The sequence below is a fragment of the Doryrhamphus excisus genome, chromosome 17 (assembly GCF_030265055.1).
Source record: "Doryrhamphus excisus isolate RoL2022-K1 chromosome 17, RoL_Dexc_1.0, whole genome shotgun sequence".
Classification (NCBI taxonomy): domain Eukaryota; kingdom Metazoa; phylum Chordata; class Actinopteri; order Syngnathiformes; family Syngnathidae; genus Doryrhamphus; species Doryrhamphus excisus.
Genome location: NC_080482.1, coordinates 12622327 through 12635033, shown reverse-complemented (window position 1 = coordinate 12635033; position 12707 = coordinate 12622327). Strand labels below are relative to the sequence as shown.

Below are 12707 nucleotides of genomic sequence, written 5' to 3'. Positions count from 1 at the left end.
AACGTAAACAAATGAAAATATAACAATTTTAGTATAATTTAAATACATTATAAACAATACAACTATATATACGATTCAACATGTTTGAAATATATTATTTAAAATAACTTTAGGCTTATGAATAGAGAGTTTTACAGAGTGTAGAAATCAGATTATTTTAAAAAAAAAACGTTTTTGCAGAAGAACCATACATTCTAGGAAACGCCAGAGATACATTCACATCAGAGATATGTTTTTAATAAAGAAAAATACCATTTTATCTGGAAGCGGAGTGATGCACATACTTGACTTATATATACTTATATATATATATGAATTAAGTAATATTGAATGAATGAAAATGTTCAAAGTGGCGTTAGAGCTTCAGCTTATGCAGAACCTCCTTTGTGAGCTGTTTGCTGTACCGGTTGATCTTCCAGTGGCCAGGCATCCATCCTAACAGAAAACGATGAAAGTCTGTCCAGGCGAATGCAAACATTTCCCGCCACTCTTCCTCTAGTGCTGCAAAGTCCACATCTGTGCTCACAGACCTTTTCAACTCAGAGAAATAATGCTCCAGCAGACCTGGAACCTTCTTGTCACACTCGCTCTCCTCCATACAGCTCCCTAAAAAGTACACCACATCTTTCATGCCACAGCCTCCACCAACATACTGGAAATCCACCGCCGCCACTTCCTGTCCGCTGCGAGAGAAGCAGAAGTTGGCCAGCTTAGCATCTCCATGCACGATGGTCTGGAAGCGGCACTGGCTGAGGATCCTGTCAATGTCGCCGGCGGCCGCCTTGAGCCGGGCATCATCCATGACCTTCAGCTCGTCAGGGCGGGTCTCCAGGTGCCAGTAGGTGCCCACCGCCCACAGCCCCTCTGGTGTCACACCCAAGAAGAGAGCGTGGAAGTGGGCCAGCCAGCTGAGACACGCCCTCATCTCTTTGTCCTTCACGCTGGTCCTACAAGGACAACAAAAGTGCCTGTTATCATTAACATAGACTTTCTTTATTGTCATTGCACAATAACACAGCAGTGAAATTGCCAATGAAATGTCGTTGCATGGCTCCCGTGTAATAATAAATAATAATGTGGAGAATAAATAGATTACATCAAATATGAACAATGTACAGTGTAAACAGTAATTTGTACAAATAATTTAAAATCAATAATTTAAAGTTTTGGGCGGCACAGCGGTCTAGTGGTTAGCGCGCAGACCTCACAGCTAGGAGACCAGGGTTCAATTCCACCCTCGGGTATCTCTGTGTGGAGTTTGCATGTTCTCCCCGTGCATGCGTGGGTTTTCTCCGGGTACTCCGGTTTCCTCCCACATTCCAAAAACATGCTAGGTTAATTGGCGACTCCAAATTGTCCATAGGTATGAATGTGAGTGTGAATGGTTGTTTGTCTATATGTGCCCTGTGGTTGGCTGGCGACCAGTCCAGTATGGCCCAGCCAATCATACAGACGTATAGACAAACAACCATTCACACTCACATTCATACCTATGGACAATTTGGAGTCGCCAATTAACCTAGCATGTTTTTGGAATGTGGGAGGAAACCGGAGTATCTGGATGAGATTACGCACGGGGAGAACATGCAAACTCCACACAGAGAAAAGAGGTGAATCGGCTTTTACCAGTTTCATATAACATTAAATACATAACAATTAAAGTTTCGGGAGTTAGTGTACCTTCGCTGGTCATATCCAGCCACATCCAGGTCCTCCAGCACGATAATCATCTCGTCTCCATGGGAACAAGCAGCCAGGCAAGATGGTGTCCGACACGAGTGGTTGGTAGAATAGTTCTGGTACCAATGCGTCTCCACCTCGTAAGACCTGACTTTTCTACGGTGCGAGCGACCCTCGGGGGTGTTCTCCTCCACCTGTGTGGGGAACGTGACATGTTTGACGACCACTGAGGCCCGGTCGCAGCCGTCCAGGTGGAGGCGTACTATCTCCCCGTAGCCGCTCCATAGACTTTGGATCCTGGCGCCGACATGCAGGGAGGAAGCGCCGCACGCCCGCAGAACCACGTCCTGGTACTCCTGCTTCATTTGCTGGTGTGAAACATTACAACTAGAACAACCCACACGGATAATAAACATTTAAGGTTTTCTTGTGAGGGTGCCACCTACCTTTAAAAGATGATACCGGAAGCGCCCTGTGGACGACTGTGACGTTTAAGGATACATTACGACGTGTCACAGAAACGACGCTGAATGACCATTACTGCCCCCTAACGAACTGGAGGTTATAACTGGAGACGTTATTGGTTTAAAACAGCACTTTCCAAACTGAGCTGCATACTGAAAAATCAAAGGATAGGGTGGAGCACTTTGATATTCAAATTTATATTTCTATATCTATATCAATTTTAGAAAAAGGTTCAATTATACATGCATACATTGTGAATGTTTATTTTATCCATTTTTCTTTACACTGTGTTTTTTGTGTGTGTTGTAGTTCTCCCATGTTTTTGTACTATAACATAAAAAATAAATAGCACAACTCCCCAGGTACAGCAAAGAATGAAACGTTTTGTAATACTTCTCCTGTCTGAAGGTTGAAGATGACTAAAGACAAGTCTTCATAAGAAATCAGACCCTTTATTTCAATACAAACAATATTACAAAAGACATGTGCAACACGCATAGACAGCAAAAAGGAAGGAATGCTAAACGCATTAAAAAGGGATTGAAAACGTTCATTAAAAAAAGCATTGTACATTTATTTACAAAATGAACTTTGTGATGTATTTGTCCCATCACTCACTGTGGCACATTGAGGCTAACCCTTTAGTTTGTTGCAACGCTAGTTGTCTCCTCATATCTCGCGTTATGTGTCACAAAAGACCATTTTCCAAACCCCATGCTACTACCACTGAGATGTAAGTACTGCTACACATATTGTGGCTTGGCAGTATGAGATCTAACAGAGGAAATAAAAACAAGGGATGAATTGTTGTGACTTGAACTGAATGGGGCGCATCTGCCTCATACTCTTACTGCTCGATCAACAAAGTGTAAAGGCAATCCACATGATCAATGTACTTCATACACAAAAAGACAACTTCACTGGCCTTGTGTACACGTGAGCACACAAATAAATACAAAGTAATAATGCCGTACAAAACAACAGAATGAGTGGTTGGCTGCTGTCTTTTGTAGGTATTGCTTTCACAGCATGTGGACATCATGTAAACCAATGAAGTAATCATTTTCTCTTGAGACACAATAACAGATCCCATGTAACAAAACAGAAGGCGCAAGATTCCCTGCATCGCTGCACAAAAAAGGGAGATACTGTATTGATGCTACTTGAAAAGCAGCGGTGGTGACAGTGAAGTTGGGTTGTTATCTGTCGTCTTCACTGTTATCTGACATCTTTGGCCACTTTGAGGACTTTGTAGATGTGATTGGCAAAGACTGTGGTGAAGTGAGGCCACGAATTCCTTGACATGTGAGTGCAAAGAGGAGTTTTACCCATGTTTTGGGGATCCTCCACATCCCAGATCTCTGGCATGCTGCAGCCAGGTCTAAACCAAGGGAAACATGTCACTCATAAACTATGCCAACTAAAATGAAGATCATTTGTAAAAGTAAACAGTTGCAGGTTATGAGTGTGTACTGGTGTGTGTCGTACCTTGTCCTCCTGGTGCACCAAGAATCTTCCAGAACAAAGTAGTCCACTCCCAGCTTCTTTAGGTTGCTCTTCACGCTGTCTGCAGACATGCGGCTGTACATGGAGTAGACCAGCTTTGTTCTCTCCCTGTAACATCAACACACATTAGCATCACAGCCATTGCTTCACTTTCAACACCGCTTCTCCTCATAGGGATCCAGAGTAGCTGACTTTGGATGAGAGGTGGGATATACCCTGGACCGGGTGCAGTGTGTACTGGTCTCGTGCAGATGAATACAGTGCGTGCCTTATCTGAAGCTACAGTACATGGAATGAATAACATCACTTATTAACTCATTCAATCCCAGCAATTTTTCATAAGACAACCTCTTCAGTACCGGACATAGTTATTAACAGAAAATCACAAGAGATCTAAGACACTGCAGAAATTACTTGAGAATTCCCCCCGACTCACTCCAAGAGGTGCTGGGAAAGTGAACCCATTCATGTGAATGAGACGCGCTAAGGCACGTTTTGATACTTGCCGCCTGCATTGTTTGTGTTGCGTTCATCTTCCATTCATAACTACGTCACGGAAATCATGTGTGTCACAAATTTTGAATATTTCACAATTTTCTTTGCCCACTGGCACGCAGCTCCACACAATTTACACATACTTCCCACGTGTTAGCAACCAATTTACTTATTGGCATGCAAAATTGCGTACCACTGCAGGGACAAAGATCGTGCAAGTGTAAACGCAGCATAACTAAGCTTAGTGGTCTAATTATTGCTACATTTGTTCTCCTGCCTCTTTTACTGTACCTCCTCCCAATAAGCTGTAGTCAATAAAGGTAAGGATTTGTCATTTTTTATACTGCTGTTTCATGTAATTATTTTATTTCATCTTTTAATTACTGCATTGTACATGTCCTTCATGTGTTCCCTGTACAGTGGTTGACTACTATTACTACTACAACAACAGTTACATGGCTCTCACTGACCTCAGACCAGCGTCTTCATAATGGGGGTGGTTGACGATGGGGCGACCGGTGGACAGCTTGACACTGGCCATGGTGGGCATGGCTCCAGCAAACACAGAGTCTGGATCACAGATGACAAAACACAGTCAGAGGGCGCTGGCCGTGCCAACTACAACAACAGCATTCCTCACCAGGGCTGGTGTTCTCCTGGATCCAGTCCAGCAGCTCCTCCTGCGGCATGTTGCTAAACTCTCCAATGATGCCCCACTGGGCCTGCAGGTTGGCCACTCCTTGTACTGCCATCAAGGCCAGGACCAGGACCACAGCGGCCCGGTGCTTCACCTTCTCACCGAGCCAGCTGAACAACTACATGGTACTAATAGTCACGTGCATGCTCATCCACGTTTAAACAGCTGTCATTGGCTGAGACCGACCTGTCTGGAGCAGATCAGCGAGGCCATGATGCACATGTGAGGCGTGAGGAAGAGCTTGAGTCGCATGATGAGGATGGCCAGTAGAGTGAACGCCACCAGCTGCAGGCTGTGGTAGGCCATCTGCAGGGCCACAGAGGAAATACGCATAATACATATTTTGGACATTAGAACATCAGAAATGAAATACAAGGAAATATATCTTACTTCTCCTTTGGTGACGTCACACCTACAACAGAGATAACAAGAAGCTAAGAACAAAAACATTCACCGGTCATATTATTATGTCCACACACCCACAGCTGACCTTACAGCTTGGTCACCCTTATCCTCCCCATTGTTCCCTACAGGTGCCTTCCCTCCATCCCTCAGGAATCGGAAGACATCCTGAACAATCTGAGAAGGACACAGAAGAAATTGCACACGGAGCAGGATGCCCGTTTTAGTCACCTCCTATGTAAAAACTGAAGAAAAGATGAAGTGGGAATGCCGATGATCTCCAAAGACTCACCGTCTTTGCTATCAGAGCAACCAACAACACATTAACTGGCAGCAGCAACGTTTTCCAGTAGCGTGTAGGAGTCTGATGGGGCGAAGATGAGGTTTAAAACACACACACTCGCACACACGATGTGAGTCCATTTCTTCACCTCCCACTCCATGAAGTTAAACTCTGCAGCACACGTGTACATGAGTGTGTGGAAGTCCTTGTAGCTGCTGAACTTGGACTTGATCAAGGCACTGATGTGAGCCTGGAAAACAACAACCATTATGTCTGTACATTATTTACAGCACACTGTGGCTTGGTACCAACACATAAACCTAAAGGGAATTGTATAGTTCTAAAAAGTGCACTTAGTCACTCTCGTGAGCAACTCTGAGAGCGAGTGCTTCCTCAAGTGACAGTCGCGCTTAAAATTACAGTAGTTCTAAGTCACAGTTACTCTCAAATGGACAGCAGCACTTAGTAACACAAACTAACCCTCTTAAAGAAACAGTAGCTCACCAAGTGACAGTAGCGCTTAAATCATTAATTGAACAATTACGCTCACTACATCGCTCTTAAAAGCAGCACTAGGGGACAATATAACAATTGATCCTAATCTCCTCAAACAAAAGGCATGATTAAAGAGACAGTAACTCACATCATCTGAAGCACCAAGGATTGTGGACAGCAAGAATTTGAGCAGAACAGTGGAGCCGACCCAAACTAAAGCCTGCATGACCTGAGGGGGAAGGGCACACAATAGGAACTCAAAACAAAAGGAGATCAAGTTTGTATAACATTGCATAATTACAGCCGTGAATACATTTGGGCCATAACACATTATAGTGGTACTGCTTGTGAATGTAGCTTGTAGGGGTGTCATGATACACTCAACTCACAAGACGAGACGATGCACAAGACGATATCTTAACATTATTTAACAAACAGAAACATTTTTCTTTAACTGAGTCACAAAACAATGCATGTACATTTTTAGATGTTTTATAACTTTGCATTTATGACCTAAGGATGATGCTTTTAAACAATTTTTCCACAACTTGAAGCAAAAACAAAAAATTGTGATTTAAAACAACGATGGCAATTGGAGCTACTACAACTTATTATTTGTTAAAGGGGACCTATTGTGATTTTTGCACTTTCCTGACCGATAAATGTAGTTAGAATGTTGTATCCTCGTGTTAAACAATGGCAAAGTTTCAGATAATGAGGTTTGCACATTTGCAAGTGAGGTCAGGTCTGCAGCCTATTAAAGGTAATAAAAAGGGATTACTGTACACCCCTAAGCACAGTAAGTTATCAAAGTGGATACTACAAGAAGCAGAAAGTGGTCATGCCTACCCAGAAGACGAGGCCAGTTTTGAAGATCTGAGTAAACCGATCCCTCAACGCAACGATAGCCTGAGAAACACATACGTTAATATGGTCTACAAGAAAAGAACAATTATATCGGCCTCTACTGCTCCATCTGACATCATCCAGACTGGACTTACCCAGATGGAGACAAGGGAGGAGGCATAGAAGGACGTGAGGAGCATGGAGTTGCCAAACATCAGCACAAAGCAGACGGCCAGCGTGACCTGCAATGAGTGAATACAAAGGAAAGGAGGTGCCACTGAGCACAGTCCATCAGCAATGACGGATGTCATGACTGGATGTCAGTTTTAGGACGCAAAGGTGTACTATACCATGTGAGTGACCAACACTGACTGCATCTTAGCAGAACTGAGGTAACCCAGGATGTATGACGCAAACAAGGAAGCCACCTGATAAAAGTAAGCAGACATTTTAAACCCTGACATTTGTTTCCATTACAAGTTGAATAGCTGGCCCATTCATGGCATCCTAGGGAAGATTTGGACTTCCCCTCTGTTTACCTGAGTGAGCAGCACAAACTGGGCAAACTGCCATGGCAGCATGAAGCACAACGTGGAGATGCCCAGAGCAGCCAAGGCCATCCTGCCCGGGTTCCGGGTTCTAGAGTGGAGGATGGCGGGGGGGCAGAAACAAACAAGAAGGGCACCAATTTAAAAAGCTATTTAAAATGCTACTGGTGCAGCACTTTGACAAAATAAACACACAACTTTCCCATTACATGGCAGTGTTTCCCATACATTCCTTTATTTGTGGCGCACACCAATAAAGAACACAACGGGAGTCTTTACCTCAAAATGAAAGTGAGGAGCAACATCTGCAAGACGAGGAAGGGGTAGGCAAAACTCTCCCTCAAAGGAGGAGTCCACATCACACGGGTGCTCTGACACAAATGGAACAAGATGTTCTTGGTTTAACGATAGCAACATTCATGTTTTAGCATCCAGGAAGTGCCCTCACCTCGCCATGATTGAAGAAAAAACACAAAGTGGTCACAATGCCGCCCAGCCAGCTGCCACTAGAGAAGAAACAAAAAAGAGGATTTCTCCATCACTGCGTTTAAATTCCTTTTGTTGGCACCTTCCTCATACCCAACAGGTTTTTCATAAGGTGAGTGAGACGGATGATTACCTGAGGTAGGTGCCATACAGGAAGAACAGGCTCAGCATCGCACCGTTGAGCAAGAATACACAGGTGACGTAGAAGTATGCCGGGTCACCCATGCCTGACATGAAGAATACACATGTAATGAGAACAGGCGTTAGCAAGCATGTGTGCTCAGTTTTTATCCACAAACACCTGAGTGACAAAAACATGACACAGAGGTAAACACAGTCCATCACTGACTTTTCATTTTTCATGTTTATCATACAGTGGACCATCATACAGTTCCTCTAGCAGACGAGTCAACAATAACTGCCCATTTGTGCTTTTATTCCCCCAAAATAGGCCGTTTTCTCATTCACCCTAAGTTGGTATTAATTTATATTAAGTATGTGATCATAAAGCTACCCACTATAGAGGAAGACGGAGGCCCCAGTTGTATCGCCAGGTCACAGGTCAGGTCATTTTCCCCCAGAAAAATCGTCTGTAGCTGCAGAACGTAACAGCTTATCAACTTAGTAGAAGTAACTTTCGGATTTTTTCAAAATACGTCAAACACAAAAGCAGCTTGCACAGATTGCAACTCAGGTTGTGATTAGGGATTCCCGATCCATATTTTTTGGCTTCTGATACGTTTTTTTTTAATGGGCTTGCCGATCTGGTACTGATCCTTTCTTTCTTTTTGTAATAATTTTGTTTGTGGAATTGTAGAATGCAGTTATGAAAATAGCTTCCTCACAGCATTACAAATAACGCAACCAAAGTATTGCTGAATTTACTTTTTATTAAACAGCATGACCAAGAACTTTTATATTACACAGTATGACCAACAATAAAAGATCCAATAAAAGATAAAATGGGAAAATATGGTCATGCAAAATACTTTTAGACTAAGACTAGACTTTAGGACTAATCATTTGCCATGGTTACAGATCAATTTGTGGTGTGATTTAGAATAAATAAACTGTTCAACTTCAACGCAATACTAATTGATTGACAGTCCCTAGTATAAACAACCAGCGGTTGGAGTGGAATTTCCTGTGTGAGCTTCCCACACCATGACACAGCAGCCCAGGCACAGTGAGGGGGAAGTATCACTGTAGCTACGGAACTCAATATCCAACTTCCAAAGTGAAAATAACGTCACCATTGTACACGACAGACATATTTGCATGGTGCTGTTGCGTTTTCTTCTTCTTGTGGGTGGCGGGGGTCCAGTTGCAACCGTCTATAAGGTGCATTACCCCGCCTACCATTTTGGTAGCAACAAAGAACTGTTAATGTGTGAGTCTATGTTATCTTATTTCTGTGTAATATGTTTTACTTTCTCTGATTACATCTACTATTGGGTAATACAAATGTAAAGGTGACTGCATATTATTTCATGTCCGGAGGGCTATAATAATAATGTAAAAAAAAAAACTTATTTAGAACATCTTAAACAGGTAATTGGCATAACTACAAAAGTATTCAATTTATTAAAACTGAATCTTAGTTCGCAGAAATTCACTTATGGCGGTCTTGTCTTGACCCAATTAACTGTGATAAACGAGGGATGACTGTACATATAAATATAGGACGTTGATCACAGGAGTGCCTTCTTTTGGGCCAACCACTAAGAAACAGAGTCAACTTTTTTGTGTATTTGATCTTTTTTTAGGAGGTTGTCATGACGACTGACACTAGTTAATCTTCTCACAAATCCATTCAGTGTCTCCCACAACAAACCACTCTCTATTGCAACACATTCATGTAAACACTGACTAATCAATAAGTGAACTTCAACCCCCACATTATTTACACTTTGGCAAACAAGTGTTTGTGTGTAATAAAATAATTTTACTAACTTGAGTCACCACTTTCTTCCTCCTACTCTACTGTATCTGCTATGGTAGCTTGACAGTGTGCACACTCATTGTGGACGTGTGTGTATAAATTTGTGTATTTGCAGCCCGCACAGGGTCTCCATGGCGACTGTACCTTCACAACTGTCCACAGGTGTCATGCCTTCTCCTCTATTGATGGACCAGCACATCTTGGTAGGGATGCCAAAGTAACCCATGACACCCATGTACAACCGGTACCAGCTGGCCAGAACCACCTGGGGAGTACACACACACACAAACACAGTTTCAAAAGCTTCCTTTGTTTCTGAGGAGCAAACACACACACACACAAGCCTCTTGTCAAAGTGGGTCTAAGACTGATTCCATAAGGAACACTTGGGGAAAATGAATATATGATTAATGTTGATACTTTCATCCAACGTAGGAGCAGGCTATTGCTCTGACGCTTTTCTAGATGGTCCTGGACTGGTTGTATTTAGTCAGAATCCATGACAGCAAACATAAAATGTGTAATTAGAAGTCCAAAATGACCTCTGGGTAGAGATTGAACCTCTTCAGGGTGTTAATAACCAGCGGGTACTCTGTCAGCCGATCATTCATCACCATGTGCAGGCCCTGCAGGAAGGAGGGCGCCTCGATGATGGTCTTGTAGTAAGAGTAGTACAAACCCTGAAATCCATACAAGACAGACACCATCGATTAAAAGCATCAAGTGCAAACAGAATGGTGGCCAAAATACCTGATGTAAAAGGAAGCTTTTTATTGTGTCAGACAGCAAACACCGTTCTGCTTGACATCATAGAGCATGTGTTTCCTGGTTACCAGGAAGGCTTGTACGGCTTGTAAGATCTTACATAAGATAGGTGACTATTACAAACAACTCTAAGTATAATGCAGTAAACTAGCAACAATAATAACCACAGTAACCTTAATAAACATGGTAATTTCTGACAGTGCAGCAAATAGAGCACATCTGACCATTTCTGTACGGAAAGCCATCTCCTTCTCCAGGCTGGACAAGTGTGAAAAGTGTCTGTCGTTCTCAAAGAGCTGTGTGAGATGATACCTGAAGTTGGAGGAAAATAGAGCTTTTAAAATCATGACTGTAGTGTCATTCATTCATTTTCTACTGCTTTTTCCTCATGAGGGTCGCGGGGGTGCTGGAGCCTATCCCAGCTGTCTTTGGGCGAGAGGCGGGGTACACCCTGGACTTGTGGCCAGCCAATCACAGGGCACATATAGACAAACAACCATTCACACTCACATTCACATTTGGAGTCGCCAATTAACCTAGCATGTTTTTGGAATGTGGGAGGAAACCGGAGTACCCGGAGAAAACCCACGCATGCACGGGGAGAACATGCAAACTCCACACAGAGATGACCGAGGGTGGAATTGAAGCCTGGTCTCCTAGCTGTGAGGTCTGCGCGCTAACCACTCGGCCACCGTGCCGCGTGTCATTCATATATTATACATTATATATATAATAATAATAAACACTCACCAGTGGAGATATCCGCTTAGGGTAGCTGTGGGCAGAGGAAAAAATAAAGAAAAAAACAATTAGAGAGAGAATAGTTGAGACAGTACTCAGATTTGATAATGACGTTTAGCAGATCAAGTTTGTAAGGGAAATTGTGGTTTTATAGAGTAAATAAACGATGTCTAATGACTGGTAGCACAGGTGAGCTAACGTTAGCCTAATGATGGATAGCAGATAACAAGTTCGTGTCATTTATTCATATTTAGTCTGTTTTGGTCGTCCAGTGCTAAGCTAGCAGGCTAACGGTCGGAGCTTACCGAGGAGGAGAGTGAATCCCAGCCCGGCCGCCCCCCAGCCAGTCAGCCCCAGCTTGTTCCTGATGCCCGTTAACCCGTTTTGGTGTGAGCCTCCACCGCCGTGAGCTTTGCCATCTCTGCCTGCCCGCCTGGAGACACTTTTACCTCCAGGAGGAATCGGCGAGGTCTTATCGCCTTTGTCACCCTGCGAGGAAGAACTCTTCCCCGTCTGCTTTCTATTTTTGGCCGCCATGGTCGCCACGGAGAGCCAGAACGGGTAGGCAGCGAGGAGGAAGCCGGAGGTGAGCGCGATGTGAGCGGCCACACAGCGGCGGCGTGTGCCTACTGGCAAGATCCGCCCCCGAATCACTACTTCGCTTCACTTTCTACACATAGGGGCGTTAGGATCGAGCCAAATATCGACCATTTGACGAATAACGGTAGTGTCGGTATCGGGCCGATACTAGCACGATGAGCTCAATATTTTTAGTTCCAATAGCTTTAGAAAATGAATTAATGAATGTTATTTTCACAAATATCTATGTTCGTGATATTTCTTTTGTTTGATATTTTATATTATATATTATTTTATATTTTATATATTTTTTATATATTTTTTTAAAATATATTTTATATTTTTTTTGTTACAACTCGGGGAAAGAGTCATTGGACACATCAGTCCCAACGATTTGAACAGGAGCCAATTGTAGTTGCTTTTGTTGAATAATATGTATCATTTTATGTACAATCACAATCGCAAGTAATTTTGTCAAGAATGTTTAAAATTTCAATTTAAATATATCGATTTCAGTATTGCAAAACCGGCCTTGAATCAACTTGATATCACATAGATATTTTGCAGTATCGCCCAACGCTGCTACACATTAGTAACAAGTTGACAAGGATTGAACGACTCGTTAAAAACTCGCGAGTTTGTCATTGAATTGGGACTCATGGGTACTTGTCTCTTTTAACTCGTTCACATACTCGCCACTAGCCAAACCCACCACTAGGTCGTGGGTCTATCCCAGCTGACTTTGGGCGAGAGGCGGGGTACACCCTGGACTGGTCG

The 12707-nt window shown here is 43.1% G+C and overlaps 2 protein-coding genes across 3 annotated transcripts; both read right to left on the bottom strand.

Moving 5' to 3' along the window:
- Nucleotides 1-108: 108 nt before the first annotated feature.
- pkdc (protein kinase-like domain containing) lies at nucleotides 109-2233 on the bottom strand. Of its 2 annotated transcripts, XM_058053695.1 has the most exons (3): nucleotides 2127-2233; nucleotides 1681-2048; nucleotides 110-947 (listed from the first exon to the last, which is right to left on the bottom strand). In XM_058053695.1, exons 2-3 carry the CDS (start codon nucleotides 2043-2045, stop codon nucleotides 356-358), a joined length of 957 nt encoding a protein of 318 aa, XP_057909678.1. In that variant the 5' UTR covers nucleotides 2046-2048; nucleotides 2127-2233; the 3' UTR covers nucleotides 110-355. The 2 variants fall into 2 exon arrangements, with proteins under 2 accessions (XP_057909677.1, XP_057909678.1); XM_058053694.1 differs by lacking the exon at nucleotides 2127-2233 and having other exon boundaries at nucleotides 109-947; nucleotides 1681-2107.
- Nucleotides 2234-2581: 348 nt separating this feature from the next.
- dpy19l1l (dpy-19-like 1, like (H. sapiens)) lies at nucleotides 2582-12012 on the bottom strand. The gene is made up of 22 exons (XM_058053693.1): nucleotides 11657-12012; nucleotides 11361-11385; nucleotides 10835-10922; nucleotides 10388-10525; nucleotides 9990-10110; nucleotides 8037-8130; nucleotides 7866-7923; nucleotides 7697-7788; nucleotides 7409-7508; nucleotides 7220-7297; nucleotides 7025-7111; nucleotides 6873-6932; nucleotides 6172-6252; nucleotides 5677-5778; nucleotides 5538-5609; nucleotides 5334-5422; nucleotides 5234-5255; nucleotides 5030-5149; nucleotides 4787-4961; nucleotides 4617-4716; nucleotides 3634-3759; nucleotides 2582-3526 (listed from the first exon to the last, which is right to left on the bottom strand). The coding sequence occupies exons 1-22, from the start codon at nucleotides 11886-11888 to the stop codon at nucleotides 3364-3366; spliced, it is 2223 nt and encodes a 740-aa protein (XP_057909676.1). The 5' UTR covers nucleotides 11889-12012; the 3' UTR covers nucleotides 2582-3363.
- Nucleotides 12013-12707: the final 695 nt, after the last annotated feature.

What these genes read in the sequence shown, in the direction of transcription:
- pkdc (XM_058053694.1), bottom strand. Translation starts at nt 2,096, where the DNA reads ATGTTTATTATCCGTGTGGGTTGTTCTAGTTGTAATGTTTCACACCAG. An exon ending in GCTGGATATGACCAGCGAAG is followed by an intron (nt 948 to 1,680) that starts GTACACTAACTC and finishes TTGTCCTTGTAG; the next exon opens with GACCAGCGTGAAGGACAAAG.
- dpy19l1l (XM_058053693.1), bottom strand. Translation starts at nt 11,888, where the DNA reads ATGGCGGCCAAAAATAGAAAGCAGACGGGGAAGAGTTCTTCCTCGCAG. An exon ending in CTAAGCGGATATCTCCACTG is followed by an intron (nt 10,923 to 11,360) that starts GTGAGTGTTTAT and finishes CTCCAACTTCAG; the next exon opens with GTATCATCTCACACAGCTCT. An exon ending in TGGTGCACCAGGAGGACAAG is followed by an intron (nt 3,527 to 3,633) that starts GTACGACACACA and finishes CCCTTGGTTTAG; the next exon opens with ACCTGGCTGCAGCATGCCAG.